We start from the raw sequence: 10,857 nt of genomic DNA, 5'->3' as shown, positions 1-10,857 counted from the left end.
ACTTCCTCTCGATGATTTCACATGAGATTCTTGTTCTTGGGAGGGAGATTTTGAAAAAAAAATGCCATTAATTTTCAGTGGCGGATCTAGCTGCAGATCTGTAGCTCTCCGAAAAAATATATTGATAGACCGGAGAGCTACAGTATTCATTAAAAAAAACTGTATATTTATTGCACACAAAAAAGTGCGCGGTTTCTAAAGAACTTTATTTCTCCATGTTTTTAAAACTGTAATCTCAAATTATTACTCACCGTGTGTTCCTAACATATTCTTTCATTGTTTCCACAACCAAACAATCTACATAATTGTTGTTAATAGTCGGCCTGGCCCTGATATTGCAATCATCCGACATTTCGCTTATTTATACTGCCATTTTGGTTTCAAAAAAATTTGGTAAAAGGCTTTGTTGATGTCAACTACGAGAGAGCGATTTGAAGTAAGGATTTTTTTATTCTAGATTTTTTTTTTTTTTTTTTTTGCAATTTAGGTAACAATTTAAACAAATGTAAACTTTTTTGTGCGCAATAAATATACAGTTTTTTCACATGTAGATTCTCCGGTCTATCAATATATTTTTTTCGGAGAGCTACAAATCTGCAGCTATGGCGGATCCAAACGTTCATGTGGGGGTGGGGTGGGAGTTGAGGCCCAAAGGGCCAAGGGGCAGGGCATGGGAGGGGGTGTCCCCCTCTTTTCAAAAAAGATTTAAGATGAAAAAATTTTGTTTTAAATGGTTCTAAATTGTGTATTTTCCAGCATTTTGGGGATACTTTTTGTAGTTTTTTAAAGACCGATCATCACAATTTAAAAAAAAATGTTTTCAATTTAATTTAACTTTAACACAAGATTTTAGACTTTGCTTTAAAAATTGCTGAATCTGACAATTTTAGGATTACAAGCAATTGACTTGAAGTTGTCTTACTTTAATTAAATGCAAATACAATGAATTTAGTCGTATGTCAAGCTGACTTCAAAGATACAACTAATGTGCAATATTTTTAAACACTAAAAAAATTAAAAATTGAATTCTTTTCAGAATCCCTAACTAGTGCTTTTCAACTTACTTGAGTTTATACTGTCAACACGTGTACAATTAATGAAATTTCAAACTGAAGAACAATTACATAAACTGGAGAATCTGTCAAAACTAGATGGGTTTGCTAAGCCAACCTGGTTTTGTAACAAAAAAAATTATATTAATGCAATTTTTAAAACGTTAAAAAAAACTGAATACTAGTTTATTCATAGTTTAAAAAACATGCATTTTATCAGCAAAAGAATATTACTGAGCAGCACCGTAACTATGCAGTTTTCTGTTGTTGGTACCTGCCTACATTGTACTGTGATTTTGTGACTTCACTAGCGGAAAGCGATTTCCTGTTACGTAGTTGATGCATATTTCACAGTTGTACAAACAATTAGAGTCTTATCAATAATGTAACAAAATGATATTTAATGACACTTGTAAAAAAAAATTCAATGAGCGCAGGGGGGGGGGGGGTTCCCCAAACCCCCCTGAATCTGCCACTGATTTTCATGAATTCGTAATTATTACCCCTTGGGAAAACGCATGGCCCTTCATTTGAAAAACTTGAATCCCTTTATCTAAGGATACTGGTTCTTGAGAAGAATTCAAGATGAAAATGTGAAAAGTTTACAAAGACGACGACGACGCCAAACAAAAGACAAATTTCAAGCTGAAAAGCTCACTTGAGCCCTCGGTTGGGTTGTGCTATAAATCTAGCGCGGATCTAGAGGGGAGTCGGGGGGGGGGTCCAGAATTTACAGAGTTATGAAATGTAAATAAATCAAGCAAATGTGACCCCCCACCTAGAAAATGCGGACCCCTCCTCGAAAATGCAGATCTATGTGAAAAATGGTTGCAGTTTCAATAAGTTTGTTTGAACAGATTGGATGCTAAAGCGGACGACCTGACTGAAAACGGATCATAAAATTTAATCGCATCCTTGTGAAGAGCAGATAACTTATTTTCAAAAACGGATGGGGACAATTTTTTTAGCCCATAGGAAGCAATTTAAGTGGGGGGGGGGGGGCACAGCCATGTATTTTCAGTTGGGGGCACTGTATACCAACTACCAAAACCTCCTTAACAGATCAAAACAGGGCTTCATGAGGAGAGTAGCGTATCAGAAACCCTTAGCCAGCAAAGATGAGGATGAAGAAACTACCAAACCCATAAATTCTTTTCCTGGGGAGGGGGGAGACAAGAAAAGTTAATTTTCTTACCATATTGATTGCATCAATTATGGTCTGTTTTCAACATCTTAAGAAAACATTATTTATCATCTACCCTTCCCAAACTGATAATCAAATGATCTGAGTTTTTTTATGGAAACATTTGTATAGGAACTGTGCATGAACCTATTAATATTAAATTACCAAACTGTTTTTTTTTTTAAAACTTGGTTTAAATTCTAAATAACATTTTAAAAAAAAAAAATCACTTTTTAAAATTTGTTTGAGAATGTAAAGGGGAGAGGGTCCGGACAGTACTCAATTATTCTCTCCTCTTTTTTTTTTGCCAACCATTTTATCACCTCGGACATTAAATTGTAGAATACCGGGTAACTTGAAAATTATGTACCCAAAGAGAACAAGAACCATTTACAGAACAACTTATCTTGAATACACATGGTATTTCGATCTCGATGTAATTTCATCAGACGTAGTTTTTGCCAGACACAGATAAATTTCCTTACTTTTTGATTTTTTATGTACAAAGCAGACGTCAAGTGATTTGCCATGACATTAAGCGAGTTCTTTACTCGAGTTACAGACTCGATATCCAAAGCAAGCATCCAGCCTGTCAGAGTTGAGCATCAAGTTGAACAAGTTCCACCATCAAGGATGAGCGAGTTCACATCTCTGTTGATCAGACTGGCACTGTCCGCTGGGCTGTCTCTCGTGTTGGGTAAAATTCTGCTTGATATGATGGACCCCACAAGGAAGCAAAAGAAGGAGGCAGAGAAGAGGGTTGGTTGTGAAGGAATTCGTGTCTTCTATTTTAAAAAGAAATGTTTTAGAGAATAGAGAAGCAAGGTTAACTTAATAAGTATGTTCTTTGTGATGGTAACGAGAAAACATGGAAATTACATCGGTTTTCAATGTTAAAAGGTTATTCATATTGTATTCTAGAGAAATAGCACTTAGTGTAGAGAATTGCTCTCTTGCACTCATCACATCCGACTCTGATGGAAGAATGGAGGTCAATGATTCATGATTCATTTCAGCTTAATGTAATAACTCATTTCATTTTGTGAATACACTATTAAAAATGTTATCTTTATGTTTTTCTTTCAGGCTAAAGAATTGATGAAAAGAATTGGTGTGACTAATGTAAAGGTAAATGTACTATGTCCATAAGGAAATCATTTGAACAACATAATCTATAAAGTTTCTCTATCGTATCAAAGCCCTAGATGATTCTCTGACATACAACTATTGATACAGATACAGAAAATATTATATTATTATATAATATATATATTATTATTTCATAATAGAATGTATTAATATTCATTTGATTACCTTTTAGTTGACAGAATATGAGCTTTGTTTCGCAGCTGACTTGATTGAACCAGAGAGCCTTGATGTTTCGTGGAGTGACATTGGGGGGTTAGATGATGTGGTCAGGTCAATCCAAGAAACAGTCATTTTTCCATTCAAAAGACGAGACTTGTTCAAAGATTCATATTTAATTCAACCACCAAAGGGTGTGTATGAATTTGCATTTTAGTCCTAATTTCTTTTTCTTTTCTTTTTTACATAGTAACATGTACATATTTGATTCAATACCCAGTATTAAAAATATATTTAAAATACAGTAGTATTTTCCACATTAAAAAAAGCTAACAGTAGGATTAAAGATTATATTGAGGAACTCATAAATTTAAGGTATTTTTTCAACAGGCCTCTTGTTACATGGACCTCCTGGATGTGGTAAAACAATGGTCGCCAAAGCAATTGCTAAAGATGCAGGTAGGAGATCCAGTGCATTGTTACATTTTTAAACTGTGTACAGTTTGATTTACTAATTTACTGAAAAACAACTGAAAAGGGAATGAGATTAATACTTTTAATCTGACATCAAAGAATGCATTACTTATATACCCAACTGTGTGTCATTAAATTTTGCTGTTAAATTCAAGCAGTTATGTAATATTGTGTTCTGACTTTTCAGATCACCACAGTATGGTTTCTGAATCTCTATCAACACTCTGAAAATAATAACAATGTACAAAAAAAAAATCCAGTTTCTCTCTTACCTTTGAAAAAAAGTTCCCTTAAAATGTGTTTTGTTTCGCAGATAAATGTTGTACTTTTGACTTCAAAAATTACTTGCGTTATGTTTAGCTAATAATGGAGAGGATATAATGAATTTATTATCAAAACAGTAACTTGATTCAAGGAGCTAGATCACATGTTGGTGACAGATGCTTTGTATCTCATTTGATGTAATGATCTGTGCCTGTCAACTTGAAGTGATCTGGGTCTTTGGATTAAGTTATTGTTATAATAATTACATATTTACCTTCGTATGTTCTTTATTTTTAGGAGCCAGATTTATTAATTTCAAAATTTCATCAATGGTGGATAAATGGTATGGAGAATCACAAAAAAGAGCAGAGGCCGTCTTCTCATTGGTCTGTTTATTCTTTTGGTTTTTAAAGTTATTTTCTATAGCTCAGTATTATCATTGAGCAGACACAGAGGTTAATCTCAGTACTATTTGTGTACTTTAGGTTATACATGTATTACAAAACAATGTAAAAAAAAAACTATACTAGATACTTGTTCTTGCAATGTGCTCATCAACAGAAACATATAAGGACTGTAGCTTTGAAAACAAGTGAACAACACAATGAACATTTTGACTGAACTTCGTTTTATACATTTTTCTTTAAAGAAAAAAAAAACAAACAGTAACAACAATAACAAACCAATAAACCCTTGAAATTCAAAAGATTCCAAGATAACAAGATGTAGATATGTCCTAAAAATATTCATACATGTACATTGTACAATCAATCAAAAAAGGCCCAGACCAAGTCAGAAAGATTTATTTTACTTCATGGAAATGCTTCACTCCTAGAACATAATCAGATGGACAGAGAGACATTGTGATTTCTTATGTTTCTGGGGCTTGTTGTGAATTTTTGGTTTAACTTGTTTCCATTTTTGAATGAGTAATGATTTTTACTGTAAATGTATTACATTTGGCGTGTACGATATTTGGCGGAAATTCAATTTTCAGCAAGTTAACGTAGATTTGATTAAGCGTTGTCTGAATTCGCTAGTTATAAAAGTTAGTATACGAGACATTTAGCGATGTACTTGAATTAGCAGACTCTGCTTTCCGCCAAAATCGCTAAATAGAATACACAGATAAATGTAATACGTTTACAGTTGTTTGTTCTATATATTTCAGGCTATGAAACTGCAGCCAGCAATTATATTTATAGATGAAATAGGTAAGAACTCAATTTCTGTTTGTGTCTTTCAATTTTCTTCAATATAACAATCTCTTTTGGAGAGATGTTGTTATTTCTCTGACAGATACTTCTGCAGTGGGATTCATCATGACAAGATTTTTTAGATAAATTAAAGAAGTTGATATTCTGGACCAAGTATTACAGTCAAACTTCGTTATCTCGAACCCGATGGGGCAGAGAAAAAAAATGTGATTTGGACTTCCACATCACTTTGACATATCCATGATATTCGAGAAATCAGAGTTCGAGATACTGAAGTTCAACTGTTTTTCAAATTAATTAAAAATCTAGATCTACTTAATAGATAAACAAAAATATTTACCTTAAAAGATGAACAGACATTTAATTATAATAAATTTAAATAAATGCACTGTTTCTCCTGCTAAAAACTTTGATATACACAAGCAACAACAGAGATGAATGAGCCAGTGGTAGGTTTTTACTCACACTAGCTTAAAAATAAAAATTTTTATTATTTTTTTTATTGTATGTTTACATGGACAAATATTTCAAACATTCATCTATCAACTTTAAAACAGGCGGGTTCAATAGAAACTATTGCAACTATTCTAAATATTTCAAACATTCATGTATTAACTTTAAAACAGGTGGGTTCAATAGAAACTACTGCAACTATTCTTTATCAGATACCCCTGAAAATGAATAAAGTAGGGTAATTGGATTATTTAATTCTATTCACTTTAAAACTTTGTATTTTATAGTGTACATATATGAATGAATAATTTATATTCTAAGATCCATATGAAGAATAAAGGTAAAAAAAAATATTTTTCAAAACTTTTCTTATCGTTTCTCTCTCACGTAACACGTGTTAAATCCACTAATAGTATTTTTTCCATCCTAGTTCCTGTATTTTATGTTACAAAAGTTGTTGAAACAATAGATTACATCTTATCTCAGTATTACTCCACCTATTATTTTTTAAATGAAATTCTAGCTTATGATAAATGTTTTTACATGGCCACTTAAAAATTAATTAATACAAGGTTAAAACATTATTTTGTATCTCTAAAAACAACTTGAGTCTCTGAATTTTTTTAATTGTCAATAGAGGCTTGCCTGGTTACTTAATAATTAACAAAATTACATGTACCAGAATTCTTCTAAAACTGTCAGACTCTTAAAGTTACTACTGCATGAATCACTTACAAAATAACAATAGCATGACACAACATGATGCTTTTATAATAGGCATTGAACAAAAGTGATAAAACACATAGTGTTGAAAAACAGTTTTACATACCATAGACTACTGAATATTTAATAATGTGATTTGTGTGATAAATTAGGTGCCTAGTTTTGGAGTGACTGTTTGTAGGATAATACACGACTGGGAAATTTCATACAGCATTCCTAGCTCATTACAAGACTGTGTAACAAATATTGTAATGTTATTTATTACACTTAAATCTCTTTCTACAACTTGTTTTGTCAGCTTTATTGTGTAATAACTGTGTTTTTTAAAATTAATTGATCTTGTAGATTCCTTTTTACGGTCCAGAAGTTCCCAGGACCATGAAGCCACAGCAATGATCAAGGCTCAGTTTATGAGTATGTGGGATGGCATTATTACAGACCCCAAATGTCAGGTGATGATCATAGCAGCAACAAATCGTCCCAGTGACATTGACCCAGCCATTCTTAGAAGATTACCTTGCCAATTTAGCATTAAAAAACCAGTAAGTTAGGTATTTCAAAGTACATGTACAGCATAGTGTATTTCATTATACATTGTATATGAACAGTAAAACACTTTAAATGTCCTTACATTATGCATATACATATATAAGCATGTCCTAATGCTCACAATGTATGATAAAAAAGGATATCGATTCATTTGGTATGCTACGAGGGTTGTACCACATTGAATTACGAATTTTAATTAATTGTCTGTTTTTTTGTTTATGGTGTGTAATTTTAATAAAATCTTGAAATTTTACAACTTTTTTTACTATGGGGTCATGGTGAATTTCGTAAGCGACGTGACAACCAAATTTCATTAAATTATATTTATAAATCTTTCATTTCTTAGATTTTTCTTATCTTTTTTCTACTTTAAAATTGAATATCCATATCAAGACATGTTACTTTTCTACTATAATGTCTTTTGTACTGATTCGTATATTATTGAGATCTTAAAAAAATAGAAAAAAGTCTATGCAGTTAATCGATTAGGTATGGAAACTATGCAAAACCATATAGGCGCAACGCAACGTCCATGCCATAAGGGGGTATTGAAGTATCGATGGAGTTAATCATTCAAAATGTCTCTCCTTCCATTCTTATGAAGCTACCATTTAAAAACTTGTTCTTTGTATGAAACAAATTTTACTCTTTTTAAATTTTCCTGTTTGCACACATAATTTTTACGTAAACTTCTTTCCTATTTTAAAAATATATATTTGTCATTTTTCCCAGTCGTGAAATATATGAATCTCTTTGCGCTACAATTGTGCAATTTCTAATTTTTAATACAGCAGTATGTTAAAAATAAAAATTTTTTTTTCAATAATCACTTTATTTATTTATTGGATAAAGCATAAAGATTTTATCTGAATCAATATATTAAAACTTGTGTTTTAATTAATTGGTTTTTTATGTAATTTTAATTGTCCAAGGTGAATTTCCTATATTAAATTAATGTTTGTTTTTCTACTTCATCCCAGACTTTTTATTGAATACCGATAGAAAGGTTTATTATCTGTTTAATTCTATAAAATTTATATTTGTCATCAAAATATATAAATACAGATTTTTTTTTTCATAAATTTATTTTTCAGGAAAAACTTCAAAGAATCAATATATTAAAACTTGTGTTGTATGGAGAAGACACAGAGGTATGTTTAATTCTATATTGCATAATTCAGATTTTTCATATAAAATTATATATGACTTAAATAATTATAAACTCTTCTGATCTGGGCAATATTTTGTTGAAATAAAGAAATTCTACAAGTATTAAATTTAAATCATAATTTATAGGGTTTAGATTATGAACAGTTAGGAGAAGAAACTATGGGAATGACAGGGAGTGACCTAAAGGAAGTTTGTAGGGTAGCATCAACCAATCGAATCAGAGAGTTAATCCAGGACAACCAGTCAGATAATATCTAGTGAGTACTCTAGTCTTAATCATTGTTAAGAGTTTTCCCCCCTTTTATAAGGAGTTGAGTAGTTTATGAAATAAAAGGGATACAGTGTGAATATGTCCAATTCATGATATAATTTATTTCAGTTTTTTTGTTGCTATAGTGTAAAATTTTAGAAGATTTTAGTGAAATTATTGCATTATTTTCATAATTTATACCAATTATTTCTCATTTTTTTTCAGTAAAGTGAAAATAGACAGACTAAGACCTGTAACAATGAAGGATATGGCAGTTGCTATTGAAAAGGTTTCAAAGTCCAAGTCTGAAGTGTTCACAAGTTTTTCTGGGTTTCAAATGGACTAAAGATTGTTCATAAGCATGGAAACTGATTAAAATGCATCTTTGAAAAGCCAAATGATGATTTGTACTAAACTAATGCAGATATTAAATTCCAAATTATCATCATACACATTATAGCAATCCATTGGTTTTAATATTCTTTCAATGAATTTTCTCCCCTTGCTCTTTGTATTGTCTTTGAATGTAATGTATATATTTTTTTCATTAATTCTTTTTGTATTAGATATTATAAAAAAATTTGACTCTATTAAGAACATTCTAAATATATGTGCTTTATGTCATATTGTATCAAAATTAAGGAGTAGAACATTGATTATGTTGTGAATGCCTCAGAGCTTCTTAGCTATTAGGTAAGAGAAGGGAAAACACCCCCTCCCTAAACACCCACCCACACACATACAAAACACTTCTGTTATTTATGTGATATCTGTTGGATGAAAATGTTACTTAATTTTTATTACTGATTTAATATCATTCTATTGAATGTTATTTTTATTTTAAGTGATATTTTTCATCTTTTAACTGATGAAGTTAAAGTATGAGAGTTACATGTACTGAATTAAAGAAACTGGTTATAGCCAGCTTAAAGAATCCTATGTGTTACAGTATGTATATTTTTTATCTACTTTAGTCTGTTTTCCTAGTCAGCAAGCTGTTGCAAATTGAACAAGATGTGTTTGTGAAACACTTATGCCCCGGTATGGCAAAGATTAACCTTAAATGCAATTTTAATATAATGGTACCCAAATTAGGGTATTCTCACGGGAAATACAATTGTGGAATATAAGGAATAAATAAAATAAACAAACAAAAATATGAAAGTAGGCCAAGGTTAAAGTTCATAATTTCGAAAATCTCCAAGGTCAAAAGGTCAAGGTAATTGGTGCCCAATGAAAGGTCTTGCCACAAAAAATATGCATGTGAAGTATGGAAGCCCTAGCCCAAACCCTTCAAAAAGTAAAGGCCAAGGTTAAAGTTCATAATTTCGGAAATCTCCAAGGTCAAAAGGTCAAGGTAATTGTTGCCCAATGAAAGGTCTTGCCACAAAAAATATGCATGTGAAGTATGGAAGCCCTAGCCCAAACCCTTCAAAAGTTATGGCCAAGGTTAAAGTCAAGGTCAAAGGGGTTAACATTCTTGGTATCCAATGAAGGGTCTTCTCACAAGAATTATATATGTGAAGAATGAGAGTTCTAGCCCTTAGCGTTCAAAAGTTATGGCCAAGGTAAAATTTTTTTTTATAAGTACATAAATCTTCAAGGTCTAGGTAATTGGTATCCAATGAAACGCCTTGCCACTAAGAATACATAAGAGAGGTATGGAATCTCTAGCCCCACCCTTCTTTAAAAAGTAGGTCAAACTCCAAGGTCAAGAGGTCAAAGTTCTTGATATGAAATAAAAGGTCTTTTCACAAGGATTGAATTTGTAAAGTGTAAAAGCACTAGCCCTAACCCTTTAAAAGTTATAGTCAAGGTTTGCTTTTTAAAAGTAGGTCAAACTCCAAGGTCAAAGGGTTTCTGCTATCCAATGAAGGGTCTTCTCACAAGGATTACATATATGAAGTATGAAAGCACTAGCCCTTACCGTTCAAAAGTTGTTGCCAAGGTTAAAGTTTTTTCATTAGTAATTGTATAGAAATCTCCAGGGTCAAAAGGTCAAGGTAGTTGGTATCCGATGAAAGGTCTTTCCACAAAAAATACATAAATGAAGTATGAAAGTCCTGGAATATACTGTTCAAAAGAAAAGTTTGGAATTTTTGTGCAAAAGTGGGTCAAACTCAAAGGGTCAAATTTGGTGGCACCCAAAGAAAGGCTTGTCACATGGAATACACATGTAAAATATGAAAGTGATAGCTCCACTAAATCAAAATTTAT

At 31.7% G+C, this 10,857-nt stretch overlaps 1 protein-coding gene across 1 annotated transcript; it reads left to right on the top strand.

The window, feature by feature from the left end:
- Window positions 1-2,666: 2,666 nt before the first annotated feature.
- LOC134251380 (outer mitochondrial transmembrane helix translocase-like) lies at window positions 2,667-9,574 on the top strand. Its single transcript, XM_062733778.1, has 10 exons — window positions 2,667-2,994; window positions 3,322-3,363; window positions 3,557-3,734; window positions 3,931-3,999; window positions 4,576-4,664; window positions 5,450-5,492; window positions 7,017-7,213; window positions 8,315-8,371; window positions 8,517-8,647; window positions 8,866-9,574. Exons 1-10 carry the CDS (start codon window positions 2,764-2,766, stop codon window positions 8,984-8,986), a joined length of 1,158 nt encoding a protein of 385 aa, XP_062589762.1. The 5' UTR covers window positions 2,667-2,763; the 3' UTR covers window positions 8,987-9,574.
- The last annotated feature ends 1,283 nt before the right edge of the window (window positions 9,575-10,857 follow it).

This window comes from Saccostrea cucullata, unplaced genomic scaffold, assembly GCF_032062105.1.
Source record: "Saccostrea cucullata isolate Sc308-1 unplaced genomic scaffold, CSIRO_AGI_Scuc_v1 ctg197, whole genome shotgun sequence".
NCBI classification, from domain to species: Eukaryota; Metazoa; Mollusca; class Bivalvia; order Ostreida; family Ostreidae; genus Saccostrea; species Saccostrea cuccullata.
This window is presented reverse-complemented; position numbering and strand designations above follow the sequence as displayed.